Genomic DNA, 18136 nt, shown 5'->3' on the forward strand with positions numbered 1-18136 from the left:
CTGACCACTGCTGAAAGACAGGATACTCGGTTAGATGGACCATTGGTCTGACACAGGATATCCATTGGTATGGTGATGTTAAACTGTTCCTCTGCGTTAGAATGCTGCACCCATCCACACTTGGCTGCAGCATCTCGGCCTGAGACCAAAAACTGAAAAAAGCAACCTTAAATTTTGGATGCCCAGCTTGAGTCATCTGAGACCTAATATTTCACAGGTGTGGATCCACTTGGCACTACAATTGCTTAGGTTAGTTTGCAGATACTCACTCACCTGTGGAAAAATTAGGCTTTAGGAGAGTTAAGGTGGGTACCCAAAGCTAAAGGGTGCCTTTTAGAACTTGTCCCTAGGTGGTGTACTGGACTTATATCCCGTCATTGTACTAAGTGGCACTGTTGGAAGTGCGGTCTACTAGATTAAATGTAAGAGGCCCTGATCAATATGTTCAATATAACATTTTGTTTTCAGCAAGGATGTTAATTTGGTTATCCTAGCCGAATTCTAATTCTGATTAGACGGTGACACTGAGGTCCCCTCAAAGTTTCATTTAAGTTAGTTCTTCTCTTCCCATTGCTCCAATTATGTTGTGCAGTGGTGGTAGTGCATTTCAGTGATCAAGTGTTCATGGTATTTTTTGTAGGAGACTTTAGGATTCTTAAGGATTAGTAGGGTCATTAAAAATACAGAGTTAAAGCCAATGTGAAAAGAATCAAGTGTTTCATTGTTTCCAAAATACTTTTTTATAAAATGGAAAATAATAAAAACCTGACTTTTCATGAAGAGTGGAACTTTGTTTTTAATGTAACTAGATGCAACTATCAGCATAGCGAAAGGTTTGCATTGTGCTTGTTAATTAGTGTTATTACCCTCCATTTATTTCAGATGATGCTGGCAGAATATAAGAGAATTAAATCAAAAATACAAACACCCATTGATCAACTAATGGCTCCTCACTTAGCTAATGTAGATGATGCTATTCAGCCTGGTTTAACTTCACTAAACTGGACCTCCTTGAACACTGAGAAATACATAAATAATATTTTTGACAAACTAGGTAAGCATGCTTGTAGCGAATCAGCGTTCTTCCACTAAACTCTGAGTTGTTTGCTTCAATCCAGATATACAGTCCAATGTTGAGTGCAACATTCATTTTTATTATACAAATTATACTGTTGCATAAATTAAAACACCAAAATTCTCACCTGTAATGTACTGTAATGTTTATTCACCCTGGGAGCCAAATTCTGAGCTGCCTTAAATTCAGTTCAATCTCACTGACTTCCCTGGGATCTCAGTGGGGCTGTCTGGGGTATACACCAATTTTACTGCCATGTGTACATGCCTGCAGCATGCCAATACTTGAAGAAAATAGGAGGGAAAGGGGCAAACTCTATCAAACTTCACAATTGTGATATTCTCCTCCACTTCCCCAGCAGCTACCACATATCAATCTTTACCTTGTCTGGGCTTCTCTGCACCTTTACGTAAAGGTCCTCTTATGTTGTCACTGAACAACTTCTTATCTTACTGAATTAGCATTTTTTTCTAAAACTCGTGTAAATCCACTAATACATAAGCTGCCATCCAGGGCACCAGTGCCTTTTGAATTTTTAGCATGTGCTGTCATACTGGTACAAGCAAAAATAAACTCCACAGGCCTCACAAAACTAAAAAAAAACAACAACTGAAAAGAGAATATAAATAACATTGTATGGGATGCACCTTCGTCTGCAACAGCCTGGGAGAAGAGATGGGTTTTGTAGCCTGTCCCAAAGGTCAACAGATCTGGCTTACTTCAGATCCATGTAGTGCCAAAGATACCTACATCCCACCCAAAAGTTCCTTCATCTCTAATAACTAAGATTACTTATATCAGAAAAAAATACAGGAAATGGCGCTTAACATGACTCACAAAGTGAATCCTGCAACATTAAGTTACCTATCCATAAATGACCTGGGTCCCTGATTGTGGGTGTTTGTCACATATTGTACTCCACCGTTAATTCATGTCAGATCCAGGTATGCTGAGCTTGAGCAGTCACTTAAACTCTCTCAACTGAAACATCTAGAAGGAAAAAAAAATGGTGCGGATAATGCTTGCGAGCGTCTTTGAAGTTAAAAAATGTTATTTAAGGGCAGGGTGGTATACCTTGTCAAAATGTTTTAATATTAGTTTGGCTATATGGACGGTCAGTAAATAAATCTGTATAAAGGAAAAAACGTTGTTGCTTGTTGCCGCTCATAAGTGGCAAATTTCTTAATTGCAAATTCTGAGTTTTTGAGTACTAGGTAGTGTTATTATATGATGAAACTGGGGCCAGATTTTGCTGCACATTGTCTGTTGCACACATGCTAAAATGGTAGTTCTTAGAAAAACTTTATTTCATGAATTCATAAACCTTACTCCTTAAGTCATAACACTTAAAATGAAAGAAAATTTGATGTAATCTAATGTGATCAGTCCAAATATATCAGCATGTTGAGGACAAAAGCATGAGAAAGGAATTAGGGGGGGGGGGGGTTTATAACAACTACCATCTCCTCCCTTTGAACCTCTTTTGGATTTTTTTTTTTTGCATGATCTTTTGTTTGGAAAGCTGAGCTGGAGCTGCTGCTTGATCGAGTGAATGATCTGATAGAATTTCGTATTGATGCTGTTCTACAAGAAATGAGCAGCGTGCCGCTTTGTGAACTGCCAGAAGATGAACCGCTTACCTGTGAGGAATTTCTCCAAATGACTAAGGTTATGAGACTTACTCTTCTAAAAATATGTTTAGTTACTCTACATTGAAGTATGTGCTTGCTGAGTGAGTATGACATGCTTTTCATTAGACATGAATACTGCACTAATGATTTAAATTACTGAAGTAATTTGATAACGAGAATGACTAAAAATGTCCCAGTTCTCTGAGAGTGACATGTTTAAAATGCACAAATGTTTCAGTTATGAGGTGGCTTGTTGAGCTTCCAGTGTCAGACAGGCTATGGTAGTTACTCCTTGTCCTGTTTTACACCAGTGAACTTAATTTGAAGAGCTTCCATTCACCCTTTTTCCTCTCACTGTCTTAGAGGTCTGACACTTGTCATGACATGGTTTCTGTGAAGCAAGAAGGGCTGCAGTTGCCTGTGAACATGCTTTGGCTGACCGGAGGGGTCAGCTCTCAACTGCCCTGGAGAGTAGTACTATGGAGATGGTTGGGAATTTGCAGGTTTTTTTTTATCCCCATGGCCTCTTGAGCTGATCTGGATAGAGGGGGCCAGTGCACAGGCAAACCCTATCCCTGAGACATTGCAAAAGAGTAGGTCCTTGGAAAGACTTCATTCCCCACAGAAGGGTATGAGTTAACCCAATCATATTCAAGTTTTTAGTTTTCACATGTAATAGGCAAGTGAAAACAAGTATTGCTGGTTAAATCACAGTGAATTCTGGAATGAGGTGTTAGAATTACTTACAGAATTTAAAATTGAAAACAAAGAACAAATTAATTTTTAACTGACGTTCCATGGGCTTTCAGTTCCAGGGTTTCTCTTAAACAACTAACCAAATTATTTAACCGTCCTCATTGAGCTAGTTCTTATATCCATAAGTAGTTGCAGTGATGTCATGTGACTACTCACGTAAGTGTTAGCATGGTCAGATTTCCATGATTCTTAAAGCAGTAAGATACAGCAAGCAGGGCATTTCTAGGCAATTGTGTAATATAATTTCCATGAAAGACCCTCTGAGAAGTAATCATACCTGAATGCTCTCCCTTCAGTGTAGTTAGGATGTAACCTATTGGTGGTGGGAGGGTAGTTTAAAGCCACCAATGCATGCAGTGGTCAGTGATACAAAGGTAATGGGCATCCATAATCTGTAAATTTGAAATATTGTGGATACAACTATAATTTGGATTTAGATAGCTAGCAGTAAGTGGGAAAACAGATAAGAAAATGTCTAGGGCTGGATAAAGAATTGGAGTGCTGCTGTGGTAACCCTAAATATGGGGATTCTAGTAGGTACATTGATGCAAATACACCTGTAGTAGTGAAAACAGTCCTGAATGAATAAATTCTAAACAGGAGCAAGTGGCAAAGTAAGGACTTGTCTAAACTGAAAAGTTGAACCATACCATTAACTATACCAGCATAATGAGTGATACAACTCTGTGTTGTGGATGCAGTTGAACTGGGATAAAGGTGCATTACACTGTTCTAGTTTATTCCCATAAGGGAAAGAAAATAAGCTTTGCTTTTATACTGGAATAATTGCATCTCCCCTAGGGGTTGTGCTGGCATAATTTACTGGGTTTAAAAAAAAAATCACAACCTTAATTTAATGGTTGCACTGGAACAAAAATGTGCAGACCAAGCCTAAGTCACAATTGGAAGTGATCTTGATTATTGGAATATTGTATATTACATGTATTAGAACATTAAAATGTGCTAAAGGAAAATCTTTCCAGTTATTGATTATATTGAACTAGAATACCTGTTTGTGTGAAACTTCTCAGTGAAATATGAGGTGAAGCCATCGGCCTCCAGTGCACCCAAGAAAGGAGACCATCAGCCTTACTATGTAGCGAGGAGTGTCCTAGTACAGTTATAACACATGTAGCAAAAATAAAAGTTTTAGAGCTGACCTCTTAAAGATGGATTTTGATTTTTGACACTCTACTGACAATGGGGAGACGTGTTATAGGTGCAGTCAATTGCAGATACCTGTAGCAGAGAAGACTAACCTTCTTGATAGATATCTTGATACTTTAGACATCAGGTTACTGATTAGAAAATCAAAATGGAAAGACATCTCATCGAAAATTATTGAAGCCCTCTATCTCATGTGCTGCTTCAGTGCTTCTGCAAAGCTGCACCCACTATTGATCACAGGTCCAAAATCAGAGGCTGAATTGAAATGTTCTGAAATAGTTCCACTATATAAAATAACATGATTTCTATTAAAAGTCAAAACTTTTTGTCAATCAGTTAAACTTGTAAAAAATTTTTCAGTTTCTCAATTTTAAATTCTGGAGCTCTTCCTCACTTTTTTTCCATGGGAAATTAATAGAAGCGAAAAGGTGGGAACTTCCCCATATTTTTCAATTTAAAATTAAACTTTCTGTTTTGAACACTTTTGACCAGCCCTAATGAAATTACACTAAGAATAGATATGTAACTGCTCTGTGTTAATATTTTGTCCTCTTCCCATACTTTCTGTTAACTATTTCACTTTAATCACTGTTGCTCTAAAAAAGTTTTGGTATCCCGCCTGCCAATCTTAACCATGAATGCAACGCTCACCAGTATTTCCCTTGTGACCTGATGAAAGAATAACATGGAATTGATTAATGCTCCATCTGGACTGACTAACTGATTCAAAATTGGAGAGTGTTTTTTTTTTTTAAAGAAAACAAAACAAAGCAAAACAAATTTGCTGATATAAATGTGACAGGCTGGATTATGCAGCTTCTTCCCTTTTTCTGTAGTGTTCCTTATGAAAACTTAATAGTTTGGTGCAAATGCTGAGCAAAGTCATGTGACTCATTAAACTAAACAAAATGACCTTGAAAAACACTATTGTTGAGAAAGCCTGATCGTGCCAGACTTGCTATTGCTAACATAATCGTTCAAAATCATGAATTAGGCCCCTTCCCAAAAATCAAGATATTTTTAAAAGTAAATTTTGGCTGTCTATGTGTCTTCTGATTTTTTTGAGCTTTTAAATTAATTAAACCTAGAAAGTGTATTTTTTTAATAAAAGCTGAGATTCTCATGCAGTACCAGATTCCGGCGCTTTAAGAAAAACAAATATCAAAATAATCATGAGATTGCTTCAGTTCATGACACTGCACACTTGATCAACTTACATACCTTATTCCATGTCTAGCCTTATTGATGGTAGTGGAATTACTTATAGGATAATGTACCACTCAAAGTTTTGTGTGCCAGCAAAGACTAAAAAAAAAATCAGACTCAACAGTATTTGCTGTATTTATTGATAGGAGCTCTGTGTTCAAGGTGCACATACTTTGCATTTGAAAAGCTCATTGGTGGAAGAAGCAGCCAATGAGCTGATAAACATGTTATTGGACACAGAGGTGCATTCCAAAGGAGAAAATGAGAAGTCAATTCTGCGTCCAGTCAATGCTGAAACGAGTGAGGTGAATGAAAGTACAGGTAAGAGGAAACACTTCAAAAGCAAAAAGAACAGGAGAACTTGTGGCACCTTAGAGACTAACAAATTTGTTTGAGCATAAGCTTTCATGGGCTACAGCCCACTTCTTCGGATGCAAAAGCAGTTGTCTTTGCTTCACACTTAGTTGTCTGTACATGTAGATAAAATATGCTGGGGGCCCAGAGGGCTAATAGTGAATTTGATACTTAGAGACTTTCACACCTACAGATTACAGGCTTGAATCTAGTTTAGAGTGACTGAAAGGTGATACGAAACCTTTCAGCTGCTTTCCTTATGTGAAGTAGGCTAGTGACATCAATCCAACCTGCACAGCCAAGTGTCCATGTCACAGAAGCTAGCAGTGATAGGCATTATTTGACCACCACATTTCATAGAGAAAGGACAAGGCTTGACTGGATAGGCAAAAAGATGTATCTTCACATTCCCAGAGGTAAATCTACTAGGTCTGTATTGAATATAGAATTTAGTCTTCAGGTCACTGTACAATGCAAAGTGATTTACCCATGGGCAAGACATTATGGACATCCACTCACTTACACGTCTTTATAAAGATGGTATTAAAAATTGTTAATTTCTAGACATGTAATTGTATTCCTCTTTCTCTCCATAGTTTATTAAATTATGTTATAAATTACTATAATTTTACTGATTTGCTTTTAACAATAGAGGAGGAAGGGAGAAAGGAGAAACTGGCAACCTCTCATACAGCAAGTCAGATTATGGCTGGGATGTCTCCTCCTTTAACAAAGAAGAAGAGAAAGGAGATGGAAATGTTAGAGGAAGAAGCCCAAGAACTGCTTACCCACTTCAATCACCGCAATATTGATGCCCTTTTGAAGGTCACTCGGAACACTCTGGAGACCATACGCAAGCGCATTCATGCCTCTTCTGCGATCAACTTCTTAGGTAGCCATAGGTTCTACTACTTTACATTTTAATTAGTGTGCTGAAAAGAACAATTAGACATGGTATCCTAGTATCATGCTAACCCAAGGCCAGATCTTCAAAGGAGGGTGGAATAGGTGAGCAAGCAATTTTGTGGGCTGGCTTGTTACACCACAGTTGCCTGCGTTGTACGTTTCCGAGGGAATTTTCCCCATAAGATGAATCCCCAGCTACTGGTGGGTTATGTTTATTATGGCAAAATTAAATATAAGTATTTTGGGGCCAGATGTATGTAAGTAGGTGTAGCCTTGTGTGTGCATAGGGTGACCAGACTTTGTAACTGAAAATCTGGGACACTGTAACCTGTTGTGTCTTGAAGTTTATATAGAGAGGTTTTGGCACTACAGGTATCAACTCCCTCTGCTTCTTAGCTGACAAGCTGCCACAGACAAACACAGGTCTTTTAGGACTTGTTCATATATCATGAGAGTGGACACAAATCCAGTTTATTTTCTTGGCAGCCCACCTTTAAAGACATAAATAAAATTAGAGGCTTCCATCTTTCATCTAAGTTGCATCTGCAATTTTGTGCAACACAATATTTGAGAATTCAAAAATTCATATCCTATTTAAGGTCGTGCGGGGGAGAGGGGGTGGCACTATATGTGAAAGAAAATGTAGAATCAAATGAAGTAAAAATCTTAAGTGAATCCACATGTTGCATAGAATCTCTATGGATAGAAATTTCATGCTCTAATAAGAATATAACATTAGGGATCTATTATAGACCACCTGACCAGGACAGTGATAGTGATGATGAAATGCTAAGGGAAATTAGAGAGGCTATCAAAATTAAGAACCCAATAATAGTGGGGGATTTCAATTATCCCCATATTGACTGGGAACATTTCGCTTCAGGATGAAATGCAGAGATAAAATTTCTCGATACTTTAAATGACTGCTGCTTCATGGAGCAGCTGGTACGGGAACCCACAAGGGGAGAGGCAACTCTAGATTTAGTCCTGAGTGGAGCGCAGGAGCTGGTCCAAGAGGTAACTATAACAGGACCGCTTGGAAATAGTGACCATAATACAATACCATTCAACATCCCGGTGGTGGGAAGAACATCTCAACAGCCCAACACTGTGGCATTTAATTTCAAAAGGGGGAACTATGCAAAAATGAGGGGGTTAGTTAAACAGAAGTTAAAAAGTACAGTGACTAAAGTGAAATCCCTGCAAGCTGCATGGGTGCTTTTTAAAGACACTATAATAGAGGCCCAACTTCAATGTATACCCCAAATTAAGAAACACAGTAAAAGAACTAAAAAAGAGCCATCGTGGCTTAACAATCTTGTAAAAGAAGCAGTGAGAGATAAAAAGACTTCCTTTAAAAAGTGGAAGTCAAATCCTAGTGAGGCAAATAGAAAGGAGCATAAACGCTGCCAGATTAAGTGCAAGAATGTAATAAGAAAAGCCAATGAGGAGTTTGAAGAACGGCTAGCTAAAAACTCCAAAGGAAATAACAAAATGTTTTTTAAGTATATCAGAAGCAGGAAGCCTGCTAAACAACCAGTGGGGCCCCTTGATGATCGAGATACAAAAGGAGCGCTTAAAGACGATAAAGTCATTGCGGAGAAACTAAATGGATTCTTTGCTTCAGTCTTCACGGCTGAGGATGTTAGGGAGATTCCCAAACCTGAGCCGGCTTTTTTAGGTGACAAATCTGAGGAACTGTCACAGATTGAAGTGTCACTAGAGGAGGTTTTGGAATTAATTGATAAACTTAACATTAACAAGTCACCGGGACCAGATGGCATTCACCCAAGAGTTCTGAAAGAACTCAAATGTGAAGTTGCGGAACTATTAACTAAGGTTTGTAACCTGTCCTTTAAATCGGCTTCTGTACCCAATGACTGGAAGTTAGCTAATGTAACGCCAATATTTAAAAAGGGCTCTAGAGGTGATCCCGGCAATTACAGACCGGTAAGTCTAACATCGGTACCAGGCAAATTAGTCGAAACAATAGTTAAGAATAAAATTGTCAGACACATATAAAAACATAAACTGTTGAGCAATAGTCAACATGGTTTCTGTAAAGGGAAATCGTGTCTTACTAATCTATTAGAGTTCTTTGAAGGGGTCAACAAACAAGTGGACAAGGGGGATCCAGTGGACATAGTGTACTTAGATTTCCAGAAAGCCTTTGACAAGATCCCTCACCAAAGGCTCTTACATAAATTAAGTTGTCAAGGGATAAAAGGGAAGGTCCTTTCATGGATTGAGAACTGGTTAAAAGACCGGGAACAAAGGGTAGGAATTAATGGTAAATTCTCAGAATGGAGAGGGGTAACTAGTGGTGTTCCCCAAGGGTCAGTCCTCGGACCAATCCTATTCAACTTATTTATAAATGATCTGGAGAAAGGGGTAAACAGTGAGGTGGCAAAGTTTGCAGATGATACTAAACTGCTCAAGATAGTTAAGACCAAAGCAGACTGTGATGAACTTCAAAAAGATCTCACAAAACTAAGTGATTGGGCAACAAAATGGCAAATGAAATTTAATGTGGATAAATGTAAAGTAATGCACATTGGAAAAAATAACCCCAACTATATATATAATATGATGGGGGCTAATTTAGCTACAACAAGTCAGGAAAAAGATCTTGGAGTTATTGTGGATAGTTCTCTGAAGATGTCCGCGCAGTGTGCAGAGGCGGTCAAAAAAGCAAACAGGATGTTAGGGATCATTAAAAAGGGAATAGAGAATAAGTCTGAGACTATATTATTGCCCTTCTATAAATCGATGGTATGCCCACATCTCGAATACTGCGTATGTGGTCTCCTCATCTCAAAAAAGATATACTGGCACTAGAAAAGGTTCAGAAAAGGGCAACTAAAATGATTAGGGGTTTGGAACGAGTCCCATATGAGGAGAGATTAAAGAGGCTAGGACTCTTCAGCTTGGAAAAGAGGAGACTAAGGGGGGATATGATAGAGGTATATAAAATCATGAGTGATGTGGAGAAAGTGGATAAGGAAAAGTTATTTACTTATTCCCATAATACAAGAACTAGGGGTCACCAAATGAAATTAATAGGCAGCAGGTTTAAAACAAATAAAAGGAAGTTCTTCTTCACGCAGCGCTCAGTCAACTTGTGGAACCCTTTACCTGAGGAGGTTGTGAAGGCTAGGACTATAACAGCGTTTAAAAGAGAACTGGATAAATTCATGGTGGTTAAGTCCATTAATGGCTATTAGCCAGGATGGGTAAAGAATGGTGTCCTCTGTTTGTCAGAGGATGGAGATGGATGGCAGGAGAGAGATCACTTGATCATTGCCTGTTGGTCCACTCCCTCTGGGGCACCTGGCATTGGCCACTGTCGGTAGACAGGATACTGGGCTAGATGGACCTTTGGTCTGACCCGGTACGGCCGTTCTTATGTTCTTTATTTACAAATTTGTATTTGAGTGCACAAATCAGATTATTTGCCAATAGTTTTGTTCTAATGTTTGTGTACCAATCAGCTGTTGTGGTGGGGGGAGAGTGCATAAAGTAATGGCATAAGAGTTTAGAGGATTTTTATATTGCTATTGACTTCAGAGTCTTTTAATGGAGCCTCAGTTACAAAATAAGTAGCTGGAATAAGTGTTCCCCTAAACAATACTAAGTTCAGTAACCACCAATATGCTATATTTAAAAAAAGCTATAGATGGTGAGAACAGATCACTGTAAATTGGTTTAGTTTCATATCTATGGACAAAATAAAGAATACTGAACAGGTTTTTAAAACTCTACTTATAACAATCGGTTTTGTTTTTCCTTTAGACAATGACAGTGCTTCTAAGCAAAAACAGAGTGCTCAGCCTATTTTTCGGACTAGCATTAACTTGTCTATCCCAAATATCGTTATGATGCCAGCTTTGGATGAGGTACAGCAAACACTTAATAAAGCTGTGGAGAGTATTGTCAGTGTCATGAAAGGAGTTGGTCAGTGGAGTAAAGAGAGAATGTCTAAGGTTTGTCTTCAGTAGACTTCCTTTTAAAATATATTTAAAAATCCCGCTCTTGAAAAATTTCTGACAGAAAATAAATATGATCATTCTACTTCCTACACAGAAAAAAATGCTAGAAAGAAAAATAGCTGCTTTGCGGCGCAGTAGCGAAGACAGTGATTCTGATGATGGAATGAGAGAGACTGGAGTAAAAAATGCTCAGGGTAATTAACTTTATAATTTCACTGCCTCAGATTTAGACATAAATGTTGTCTCTCCTACGGTATGTGTTCTGGGATATGTATAACTACTTGGATCTGAAGATGATATCACTCAGAATACACTAATCTTATATCACCCTGGAGGACAGATTTGTGGTGCACGAGCGGAAGAGGGTGCAAATACAGTGAGGGGCTGGGCACAATCCCTGTGCTTGCTATCCTGGTATATGAGGACCAGGAGAGTCTACAGCAGTGGTTCTCAAAGCTGGGTCGGCCGCTTGTTCAGGGAAAGTCCCTGGCAGGCTGGGCCTGTTTGTTTACCTGCCCCATCCGCAGGTTCGGCCAATCGCGGCTCCCACTGGCTGCGGTTCACCACACCAGGCCAATGGGGGCTGCAGGAAGCGGCGCGGGATGAGGGATATGCTGGCCGCCCTTCCCCCTCCGAATTACCTGAACTGGCTTAAGGAGAGTGCTTATTGTACCCTGCTAAAAGTGTGGCAGCCCTGGCTCTGTGATGTTTAGCCCTCCCAGTACCTTCATGGAAATTCTGGCTGAGGTAGCCAAAATGTTTGTGGGGACTCCACTATGGTGGAATGTTTCCATGACCACTCCAATGTGCACTGTGGCTTCACTGCCACAATATAGTCTTTAGACCTGCACTTAACTTACCCCTTTAGAATGTTACTTTACACCAAAAGCAGAGTGCACTTACATTTCAGTTCTTCAGTATAAGAAAATGTATTGCACAAGTGATTGTAGTGGTCACAGAGAAGCTGCTCTGAGGGTTTCAGGATGGGGTGCATGTAGACTAACACTGCAATATGAACATTTAAAGACAAAGTTTATTTTGTGACTGTCTGTGCAGCCACTTACATTCAGATACTTATGTGATTAAAAATACATTTTAAGGTGGTGTCTACTTCCTGGGTAGTGATTTATAGTAGTGTTGGAGTAAATTTAAACTTAAGTCAAATTCATCGTTTGTATCTATTTATCTTGGGTACTTACTACACTAATAGGGACTGTGTATCTGAATGCCTCAAACCTGCTAATATATTTATCCTCACATCACCCTGGTAAGATAGGGAAGTGCTAGTACTCCTGTTTTACAGATGGTGAACTGAGGCCAAGAGTTCAAGGGACTAGCCCAGAGTTGCCACAGGAAGTCTGTGGGAGAGCAGGGACTTGAAGCCAGGTCTCCCAAGTCCTAGCCTAGCACCTTAATCACTGGACCATCCTTGAAGTAATACTTAAGTACACATAATGCTAATTTAGTACTTCCATTTTTTAGGACATAGGATGGAGAGGGTGCCCTTTTGGGATTCCCCCTTTCTTTAATATCAATATACCTGAATGGTGGCCCATCTCCCTCTGCTTGAGATGATTTGATTTTGTCTTCCTCCAGAGCTGGTTGATGCTGCTTCCAAATACCACACTTTTGGCTTAGTCACTCCAAGTGATGTACATGATATAAACTCCTTGAAAGAAAGAAAAACAGGGATTGTTCGGGTGAGACCGAAACAGAGTGCACTGCCCTACTCTGTGCTGGGGAGCTTGAAGTGAACAGGTGGCTATCTGGTGACAAGGATTGTCTCTTCACTAGGTGTCTTTGGTGAAGAATGGCTTTGTGTCAGCCACTTGTAAAATTGACTATACTCTTTTGATTGATTAAAATATTAAGACTTAGAGGGAATGCCTATTGAGAGACTACATGTCTTCAACTTGGGAGTTTTGTCGAACTGAGAATTATAACATTTTCTTAAATTGGTCTTTACAAATACTTTCAATGGCTCTGTCCTTTTAGATACCACCTCAGAAATAGCAACTGCAAACTTGCCTGCTCCAGTGCAAAACAAAAACTACTACAAAAGTGTTTCTGAGAACAAGGAAATTATTAAATTGGTCTCTGTACTTAGTACTGTCCTCAGTTCTACCAAAAAGGTAAGCAAGCAGGGTTATGGTTGAATCTTACTATCTATGGCACTCCTTATGCCATGAAATATAAGGAGCCTACAACACTGGGCTAATGTATATAGGATGGTGACATGCTTATAAAAATTGCTTAATGAGAACAAGAGAAACTGTGATGGTGGAGAGAGAACATTTGTAGTTGCAAAGTTGCATCATGTCTAGAAAGGGTAACTTTGAACAGTTAAAAAGCACACAGCCCTGAAAGCTTTATGGGAGTTCAAGCTTATTGTTTAACATAAAACTAAAAATGGATAATAAGTCCCCAGGGTGTGAACTACCCCACTGGACACATCTGAAAGATTGTAGCTAGTACATCTTAATGATTTTTGACAGAATGAGGTGGTAATTTTTCACTAGTGACCAGACACTTGCTATAGAAATGTATTGGTGAGAAGGCAAGATCCTGAGTACTCAAGTAAAAGTTCTGCCAAAGCTAGTGGAAGTGCCTCAGTAAGACTGGTGTATTAAGCCCTCAGAGGAAAATCCAGCTGCTGCCTCTGCAGCTGTGGAGGGGGGCATAGATGTTCAGCTGCCTGAGGTGCAGTGATCTGGCTGTGAGGAGATGACCCTATGGGTGTATATTCCTTGCATGTCATGGTGTGAAAGGGGTGAGCCTATGGTCACCAGATGTCCCGATTTTATAGGGACAGTCCCGATTTTTGGATCTTTTTCTTATATAGGCTCCTATTACCCCCCCACCCCCGTCCCGATTTTTCACATTTGCTGTCTGATCACCCTAGGTCAGCCATAGGCCCAGAGACTGTATTGTTGTAGGGGCAACGAGTGTCTGCTGGGCCTACTCAGAGCCACTGGCTTTTGAAGGTGCTCTGCAGCCTGGGAGGGGTGCTCTGCAGCTCATCATTTAGGGCTGGTAACTGCATTGAAGATTTAGCCAGAAATGCATACATTCCTGGATGGAATAAAGGGCACAGTTGAGAATGTGCATGTCACAGTACATCATCAGTATGCAAAAGGCCTAAACACTGTTCTGCCTAACATATAAGTGAACACCACTGCCCTGTGGATCTAATAGCAATGTCCAGCACATGACACTGGTAGAAATCCAGGATAGTGGTTATTTCCTCATAGGCGAGTAATAAACCCCAAAGTAATGTTTATTTCTCATTATTCAGAAGTTGCAATATGGAAGTGGGTTACTGGAAAATGCCAAAGGCAATATAAAAAAATAAAGATTGCAAACTAATTAGGCACACTTTTGTCTCAAAACTCTTCTTGGCTATGGGAAGAGAGATAATCCAAAGAGAAGAGAAATTACCTCCTCTATTTGAATTCTTGCCATCACATCGACTAAGGGCTTGTCTACACTATCGCACGGGGTTGATCTAAGATACGCAACTTCAGCTACATGAATAGCATCGCTGAAGTCGACGTATTTAGATCTACTTACCACGGAGACTTCACCACGGTAAGTTGACAGCTGACACTCTCCCGTTGACTCCGCTTGCGCTTCTCGTTCTGCTGGAGTACCGGAGTCGACGGGAGAGCTCTCAGCGGTCGATTTATCGCGTCTATACTATACTAGATGCGATGATCAATCGCTACCTGCTGATCCGGTGGGTAGTGTAGACAACCCCTAAGACATTGCCCCTTTTAACCTAAAGGGACCATATTATTTCCACTGATTTGTAGTTGAGGTTGCATACTAGTAACTGAGGGAAGGTTTTAGTACTAAATAATCTAACAGGTACATGGTGACTTGTTCGGCCATATTCAGTATGATTAGTTTTTTTGTATCTGAATAGATATTGCATTCTAGCAGTATTTGCTTAACTTAAATATTTCAACACCCTCCTGTTTGGTGCTGAAATGCAGCTTACCCCACCATTTACTTCATCTGAACTCGAACCAACATCTGAAATATCTGAGAAATTACTTGTTCACAGCTGCTCATTGAGAAACTTCCTTTGACCTTGTAATTTATTCCAGGAGGTTCTTACAGCTCTGGAGCGTTTCAAATGTTATGACCACATCTGGCAAAGGAAGAAGGAGGAAACCATCAATAAGTTCATAACAGGGAATCCTTTACTCTCTGAATTTGAGTCCCAGATCCTCCATTTCAGAGACTTGGAGCTGGAGATAAACTCGGAGCCTGAATACATCTGTGTGGGAGCTATGGCACTATATAGTGGTACAGTGGTCAACTCAAGTATTTTGTAGAACAAATGTTATACTTTCCCACTCTAACCTTTATCATTAATGCATATTGAAGCAATTGAGACTATTGCCTTAAAATGCACTTTTAAATTCTCCCAATAATTATAACTCTGAGACCCATAAAAAGATTCTGTTGAGGGACAGTATCTTAAGCTTATAGCCAGGCTTCTGTGATAAGATCTACTTTTACCCTTCATGCTCAGATCTGAAGCATGAATTATCTGTGTCAAAATGTTACTATTATTTGGAAGAAGTCAAATGCATTTACTTATATTTAGAATCAATTCATGAAATTGTTTCAAAGTTATTAGGGGGGAAAAACTACTTGGTATGCTCAGAACTCATTGGTGGCATGGGTGCAAGGGATGGGTGTAGTTGCACTAGCAGAGGGAGACACTCTGTTGCAGGGGATAAAGTGGTGTGTGGGTGTGTGATGTAATCACACTAGCCAACACGTGGTCAGAACCAAGACATAGCCGGCCTGCCTTTCCCCTTCCTGCACGTTCCCTGCCCACCTGGGCAGCATGGGGGCTAGTGGCCCTGCAGAGGGAGGGAGGAGCCTCATTCTGTGACCCACAAAACAGGTAATATGCTCATGGGAATAAGAGGGCTCCATGCATAGGAGCATATGACAGGTCAAAATAATAAATGTCACACTTTGCACAGGTAATAGAAGGACATACAAGCAATAACCTATATTAAATGGGATAATTTAAACTAATCCTATGCATTGTCACTAATATATATTCATCATTGAAGCCAGAGCAGTTTCATGTCCTTGATTTTGATCTTGCTTCAAAAGGTTTTACAGCAGCATAGCAGAAGTAAGAATTGGGGCCTTAATTTTCCCCATTGAAATTGGAAACTTGTGCCCATTAAATAAATGGCAAAGCTCCTACAAGTTAAATGAGTAGTTTTGTGTATCATTATTTTTTTTAAGATTTCACTTAATTCCCTACCCCAGTTATTCTAAAATGATTTAAATGATAACTTTCCCATCGTGTTTTTATTTAACCCGATAGTTCAGAGAATAAAATTGGAGTGTGGACAACTAAACTGATGAACAAGATAATACATGTGCAGTGTGAGCACTCACAATCGTGTAAAATAGAAATGAAGTAAAGAGCCAAACTATGGCTCCCTCTGTGTGAATTCACAGCAGGGGAAGAGTGCAGGGTCCATCCAAAGCACTCCAATACAGGAATCAGTCATCATTCTGGTGCACCCTGGTTGGGGTGACACTTGAGCTATGAACAGTATTATGTACCCCCAAAAGGGTGGTGGGCTGGGTTCTGTGCATGGTTTTTCCCTCACCACATGCACACTTGTACCTGGAGGCTAGAACTGAGGTTATGCACTTACAGAAGGGTGGAGCATTGGTTATAGCACTTGTGAAAATAGGACGCTGAAATGCTTGTAGAGATACAGTCATTGCCACTCTTCAGCATGCTCTCTCTAGCATCCCTGAAGACATGACATAAACTGCCTTCTATAATCATATAGGCTCCAGCTACCGAAGCTCAGTGGCTCAAGGACCCTTGTCCAGCATCCTTATGTCACTTAAAGGCAAAAACAGGTTCTTGACAATTAAATTGTTTTAAGATGAAATTGAAATGATCATTCTGACAAAATGTGCATTGCTTTTTGCCAAATCTCTTAAGCCCACAAACACAAGAATAAAACACATATGTAACAGTCATCTGAAAACAAAATAATGTCTATATTTGAAAAAGTACTGACAATTTAACAAGAGGCTCGTGTATAAAATCTGCTTTTGGGGAAATGATCTAAAATGACTTGTTCTCTGTTTTCTAGCTGACCTGAAGCTAGCACTGGCTGCAGAAACCAAGGCTTGGATGATTGAGTTGGGGCGTCACTGTAACAAGAAATACAGAACAGAGATGGAAAACATTTTCACATTTGTAGAGGAAATCGGCAAGAAACTAAATCGACAAATTAAGGATTTGGATGACATAAGAATAGCTATGGCTGCATTAAAAGAGATTAGAGAGCAACAAATCCCCATAGACTTCCAAGTGGTACCTGTTGAGGTAATCAAAAGGAGATAAGCGTGTGTTTACTTGCGGTGTAAATTTTGAAAATGTGATGAGAAAAAAAAATATATAGTAGTGCTAATATGAGCGAATTAGTTAAATAATAAAATGAGTCTGGTCCTGAAAGTCCTTCATGTGCAGAACTCCCATTATGGCAAATGTAAACTCAATGAGCCAAGAAGCAGCATGTAGGCATGAGCCTGTCATAGCAGCAGAGAGAAATGGAGAGGCTCAGACAAGTGGAATTCTCAAATGGGAATTACTAAGGCAGTTGACAAGAAAGTTGTTGCCCTTGGATGCAGCAGAGGCCAAAGCGTATGGAGACACAAAGGAGGTGACTGTTAGATGAATAGCCAGAGCTCTTTGGAGTCTAGTAGAACAAGTCCATGCAGGCTTAAATGGCAATTGCACAATGGATCCTGAAAAGAACTGGGCTTCAATATAGGTGCTAGAGCAGGATAGGTGATTTGACTGTGCGGCTTCATGAGTGGGAGAGGGCAGGCTGCAGGTCTGTGCTGAACTATGGGCATTTCAAGCTGACAAGAGGCAGGAGATGGTGACAGGTAGATCGACACAGAGCTGTAGGGAGTTGTATATGAGGTAGGGAGGGTATACTGCAGATCTAAGTCCAGAAGGAAGATGGAGGTGGAATTGAGCTGGA

The 18136-nt window shown here is 39.8% G+C and overlaps 1 protein-coding gene across 1 annotated transcript in view; it reads left to right on the forward strand.

Annotated features, from left to right (window-relative positions):
• DNAH5 (dynein axonemal heavy chain 5) overlaps nt 1-18136 on the forward strand; it is a 222059-nt gene that overhangs the window by 59046 nt on the left and 144877 nt on the right. Inside the window, exons 16-24 of the mRNA XM_054019813.1 lie at nt 883-1054; nt 2598-2743; nt 5982-6156; nt 6842-7081; nt 10888-11078; nt 11179-11278; nt 13080-13216; nt 15194-15395; nt 17237-17472. Of these exons, the coding sequence (XP_053875788.1) occupies nt 883-1054; nt 2598-2743; nt 5982-6156; nt 6842-7081; nt 10888-11078; nt 11179-11278; nt 13080-13216; nt 15194-15395; nt 17237-17472 (1599 nt within the window). The remainder of the gene's footprint in view (nt 1-882; nt 1055-2597; nt 2744-5981; nt 6157-6841; nt 7082-10887; nt 11079-11178; nt 11279-13079; nt 13217-15193; nt 15396-17236; nt 17473-18136) is intronic.

The sequence above is a fragment of the Malaclemys terrapin genome, chromosome 2, assembly GCF_027887155.1.
Source record: "Malaclemys terrapin pileata isolate rMalTer1 chromosome 2, rMalTer1.hap1, whole genome shotgun sequence".
In the NCBI taxonomy this organism is placed as follows: Eukaryota; Metazoa; Chordata; order Testudines; family Emydidae; genus Malaclemys; species Malaclemys terrapin.